The sequence below is a fragment of the Apaloderma vittatum genome, unplaced genomic scaffold (assembly GCF_000703405.1).
Source record: "Apaloderma vittatum isolate BGI_N311 unplaced genomic scaffold, ASM70340v1 scaffold10260, whole genome shotgun sequence".
Taxonomy (NCBI): Eukaryota; Metazoa; Chordata; class Aves; order Trogoniformes; family Trogonidae; genus Apaloderma; species Apaloderma vittatum.
The window spans coordinates 9,593-15,254 of record NW_009693989.1 but is presented as its reverse complement, the minus strand read 5'-3'; the positions used below and the strand labels follow the sequence as shown (position 1 = coordinate 15,254).

The 5,662-nt window shown below is 44.9% G+C and overlaps 1 protein-coding gene across 1 annotated transcript; it reads left to right on the top strand.

Annotated features, from left to right (window-relative positions):
• Positions 1 to 1,610: 1,610 nt before the first annotated feature.
• Positions 1,611 to 5,414, top strand: LOC104271234 (killer cell lectin-like receptor subfamily F member 1; the record flags this gene model as incomplete). Its single annotated transcript, XM_009865846.1, has 5 exons — positions 1,611 to 1,709; positions 2,518 to 2,658; positions 3,660 to 3,811; positions 4,505 to 4,617; positions 5,282 to 5,414. Coding segments are annotated over 5 exons (638 nt in total), but the record flags the coding sequence as incomplete, so codon positions are not given.
• Positions 5,415 to 5,662: the final 248 nt, after the last annotated feature.

Below are 5,662 nucleotides of genomic sequence, written 5' to 3'. Positions count from 1 at the left end.
AGGAAATGATAAGTCATCATCTTGCCTGTTGTTTCTTTAAAAAAAAAAAAAGAAAGAAAGAAAGAAAAAGCTGAACTAGCAGCTCTGGAAACACATGCCCCTTTTTATACAGATTCAGTCTTCTGCGTAATCCTTTATTCTCCACTTAATGGCCTGCACAACCACAAATGTCAGCATTTCCCTACTCCTTACAGGAAACACGATCACATACGCTGAGCTGCGTGTGAAGCCAAAACCCAGAGGGAGCAGCAGATCAGAGACTTCCGCTTCAGGTAGGGTGCTATTCTGTTTGGCTGTTGATTGCTAATTATAGATTTAGCCTTTCCTATTACCTAACAGTGAAACCTGTTATCAAGGGTCTTTATGAACAATCTCAGAGTAAAGAACCGATTTATCATTTCACATGCTTTCTTCCACTAGGTTCTCAGATAGTGAAAGAGATTTTAAAAATAATTTTTAAAAATGCCTTCATGCCCTACATTGAAAATTTAGCAAAAGGAAAGTAAAATTTCACATGATTTTAGGAACTCCCCTGTAAGTGTCTCTGCAGGAAGTCACAGGGACACATTTGGCTTTGGAAGTAGCATCATGCTCAGCTCTTTATTTGCAGTTCACCCATTGATGATTGCCACCTTCTCTATACTGAAGGACATGTGTCAGACAAGGTCAGGGCCACAGAATTCTCTAAGCTGAAAGGAAATAACACTTCCTCAGGGAGACGGTGATCAGGCATTGGAATGCACTGCCCAGGGAAGTGGTGGAGTCACGGTCACTGGAGGTGTTTAAGGAGAGGCTGGATGTGGCACTTAGTGCCTGGTCTGGCCGTTGTGATGCTGTTGAGTCACAGGCTGGACTTGATGATCTCAGAGGTCTTTTCCAGCCTCAACAATTCTGTGATTCTGTGATTCTGTGCAACATTATAAAATACCTCTCAGCCAGCTGGAGAACGGGGAAGTTGCTCACCTTGTGCAGGCAAGGTCAGGAAAACAGCAGTTAAACGAAAGTGCAACTCTGTGGCTTGTGGAAATGACACCTTCACCCCAAATTTCCTTCTGGTCCTGCCTCTTCCTGAGTGGTTCACTCCCACAAGCTGAGGACTGCCAAACGTCTGGGGAGGTGCTTGGTCAGATATACTTCACTGTGCTACAGTGCCAGCATGGGATTTTTTTTTGCCTTTTCTGTGCATTCAGGCAAGTTAGGTTTCAGCCACACAACAGGCACATTAACACAGGAGTGTGACCAGAGAGAAGGAACACACCACAGATCTTCCCTGATACTTGCCCTGGATTGCTCTGGAGGGTCTTGCAGGGTGTGGGTGGATAGTTGGGAGAAGGCAATACGTGAAAAAATAAACAGAGAAAGAGAGCATTCTTGATGGAATGATGGATTGAAAATCACTTGCTCTATCTGACAAAGTGATCTCGATTTCACTTTCATGTGTGCAAAATGGATGCAAATTTTTAAAAAGTAAAATGTCCCCGCACGCTTAAAGCAGCAGACTGATTTTAGGCAGATGATTGTTTCTGTGTGAGAAACTGGCGTATGTAAAGGCAGTGTTAATTTTAATAGTGCAAAGACCTTAAGTTGCTCTTCCTCCTGCCTCCCTCCAGGCTGCCGACATAGGTGCTCAGTCTGGTTCTACGTGGCTCTGGTCTTGGGGGTCCTTGTACTCATCCTGCTGGGCACCACAGCTGTACTGGCCAAGCAATGTGAGTAGATCCTACCATCCACTTCACCTCTTCATTGCAAGCACGGTTAAACCTCCCAAGCGGAGTGGTGCCAAAAGAAAAATGCCCTTAGTGTCGCGTTAACAGTGTCAAGTTATACATAAATACAGGAAAATAAATACAGGGTTCCAAAGCCACCTGTCATTTAATGTATATAGTGCAGATGAAGGGGAGTTGCTGCAATCTACCTTGCCATCAGTGATACTGAGAGGCTGTAGAAGCATATTTCAAATCATTAGGACAATCAAAATATATGGCCTTCCCCACTTACAAGTTAAAAGATGCATCCATGATGCTACTTTGAGAGGTTTTTGCTTTATTATTTTGTAGGTTTGAACAAACAAAAAATCAGACTTCAGATAATTTAATTTAGTCAGTCTACCCTGGTGGCAGTGATGTCATAATCCTCAACATGCTCAGCATGTTATACAAGAACTGTTCCAGAGAAGATATTAATTTCCTAAGAGAAAAAAACATGAGTCTCCCAACTTGTACCTTCCGTGATACCTCCCTGAAATCTCACCAAAATATTGTATGTTCTTTACATATCCAAATCAAAACTTAAGACCTTATTTTCTTTTCCTGTAGTGTCTGTATTTTTCAGCAGCTACACCCTTTGCCAGGCAGTTACACCCACTGAATATGCTCATAACTGTGTATAGCCCCATCCCCCGAGTGCATACACACACACATCCTCAGACTAGGACAACAGAATAATACTGGCTATAAAAATTGCATTTCCTTGACTCTGTTGTTAACTGTAACCTCTTTTTTGTTGTTGTTGTTCAAGTTTTGAAGGGCAGAGCAGGAAAATCAGAAAGACTGTCCCACTATGGTCTAAACAGCACTGGCAATCACAGTTCTTCAGAGAAGACTGTCTCGGCAGTGCTCCTGAAATGGCTCATGGAGGAGCTATGTGAAGATGGACAGGGTGAGGAAAGTTATTTCTCTCACAGCATAGAGGACGTGTTGCATGCACACTTCTGGTGTCTCTGTTCCCATTTCTATGACACCCCGCAGTTTATGGGAACTCACTGGTACTACCCACGGAGCAGGGTGTTCCTGCACAGAAGTGATGACAGGTTATAAACTAACATTTTAAGGACAGTAGTTTTGCTTCTCTTTCAGCATAAAGAGTTTCCAGTACTTTCTTTACACTGCTTTCTGCCAGGAGCTGCTGTCAGAAATTCCATATATTGTTGATCCTCTTGTTATGGAGAATGTTTTCCAGACAACAGTTGTTTGCAGCAAAGTGTAGGAGGGAATTTAGCTTTCCTGTCCTGTTGCAAGGATCAGGCAGGGGAAGACCTTCCTGGTCTTTTTTACTGTGGAACTATTATTTGTTGGCAGACACTAATGGTTTTTAAAAAACTGATTGCAATGATGTTATGTGGAAACATTAGAGGAAGCCAAGACAGAAAATGCGGGGGATATACCTCCTAGATGTTCTACATGAAATGGGAAGTAGATCTGGGAATAGAAGTGTTCCTCTTATTTAACAGCTTTTTGTTTGGCTCCATAGACATCATATAGATGCCATCTCAGTGTCTCTGCTTTCTGCTCACACCATGGATCAAATCGACACAAGCCACATCCCATGGTGTCGCCTCACAAGGGCAGCATGAGAAGTGTCTTCGCAGCCCTGGAGGTCCTGCCACCGCTCTCCACTTGGGCAGGTGCACAGGGAGGTGGAGAGCCCAATGACGTGCAGTGGGAGTGCAGAAGTACAGAGTACCATGGCAGGGGAGTGGGAAGCTGAGCAGACCAGTGGAGCTGGAGACTCCAAATCTCTCTCCACACCCAGCAGACACATGCTTGGGAGTGGGGAGCAGATGCTTTTGGATCAGCCAGCCAGGCACATGAACATAAAATGCTACAAGGGAACTGCAACGTCGGGGTAGGAGCCAATGGTTCCCTCTTCTTCACCCACAGGAACAACATGTGAGCTGTGTCCTCCTGGTTGGCAACTACACAGGGGCAGATGTTACTACTTCTCTGAGGAGGCTGTAAGCTGGGATGACAGCCAGAGAAACTGCCTGGCCAAGAAATCCCGCCTCCTTGTAATTGAAGATGAAATTGAGATGGTAAGTCTTGCAGCAGCCCTAAAATTGTGCAACAGGCATCTGCCTTAGTCAAACATTTCACCAAATGAACGTGGCCCAGATGCAGACAAGTGAGAGCCCCTTTAAGTGCAGAGCATCTGGCTTGCCACTGACAGAAGCTTGTTTTAGACTGTCTACAGAGGTAGAGCTGAAGAGAAGCACAAGAGATGGAAGTGTGAAAGCCAGAGTAGCTCTGACTGGGAGGATGAAATGCTAAGGGCTTCCCACCCATTTCCATTATTTGGCTCTAAGAAGAGAGGTCTAATTCAACCACTAAATGGAAGTTCACACAGCCAAAAACCTCCTTCTCATTTTCCTTTGGGAAAATGAATAGCAAGCTATCACCGAATGGCTTTTCTGAGAAACTCATAATTCCCTGAGGAACAGGTCTTTTACCTTAAAGACCAGACCTTTACAACCTGGCTCACTGGGGCAAGCAGCATGACTGAGGGCTTTTCCGACAGCTGACGGGAAGCTTGCCAGATTGAGCACCAGCCTGAACTGAAACTCTGTACATAGCTGGTCACACGTATACAGCTGTTTGCCATGGCTGGATCCTTGCCTTAACTCTCCAGGTGAGGGACAACACGAAAAGCAATGCAGGACACAGGGCAGTGACCTGAATATAGCAGAAAAGTTCTGCTGCTGGATAACCTGCTTCTACTTGTTCCACAGGAGTTTATAGACAATAAAGAGAAAGATACCAAATATATCTGGATTGGGTCGAAGGTTCCAGATGTGAAAAAACAATGGCGTTCTGCTGAAGATCATAGAATAAGAGAAAACAGGTAATTATTTATGGGGGAAGGGTGTCTTTGGCAAAAGTAAAGGTACAGTACTCTGCACGGAAATACAGCTCTGAATCCAAGCTAGTTTTCCAAAGCATAGATCTAGTCCTGCAGGCTCAGGCACTTATTCAGGGTCTGTTTCACAGCCAGTTCCAGGTTAACTGGTTCCTGCTGGGCACGTTTGGAAACAGATTTGTCTTCCAACTTCAGCACCAACCATAGTCACAGTTCATATATATATTAATGCAGAGGGACATTAATACACACTTCTCCCACTGAAATCACCGCCAGCAAACCCTCTCACTGCAGACCATGTGCTAACCACCTCCCTTGAAAGCTGCCTGTCACATAGGGTGGGTGCTGGGATCTGTGCAGCTGAAGGGTCCTTCCCCTCCCTCTTACCATTACAGTTCGACATGGTGGCTGCACACAGAGGTTTTCTCATCCTTCTTACACCAATGGTCCTGAGCATCCATCCCTCCACTGCCAGCAGTCTCTGCTGTGGGTACCCATCCCCGCTATGCATGGCTGTCGAGGAACTGTGCTTCAGTGGGCCATCAAATGGACATCACCCAAAGCCCTCACTCAGGATATTACCAATATTTTTATCCAGTACCAAATTTAAAGCTGACAACTTATTTTGCTCCTTTTGTTCTCTCACCAGGAGATCTATAAACAGAATTGAGACTGACAAGAACTGTGCTGTCTACAGAAGAAAAAACATGATCCAAGCAGACAACTGCCAGACGTTGAAGAAGTGGATCTGTAAGAAGAATGCAACTTTGTTGGTGCTCTGAGCCAAAATGTCAGACAACAGGCAGAGCTTTTTGTCAGAAGACCCATTGTATTGATAAAAAAACACACGATGTAAATAGTTTTATGAGACATGCGCAGAAATTTGCATTTTGCTGTTTGGTGCAAACTGGGGAGTCCGCTGTTGCTAGATGTCAGTGTGAAGGTCACGTAACAGGACCACAAGTCAGCTCACGTGGATCTGGGAGTGCTGAGCCCTCCCACAGACAGACCCTGGCAGCAGCTGCCTCTA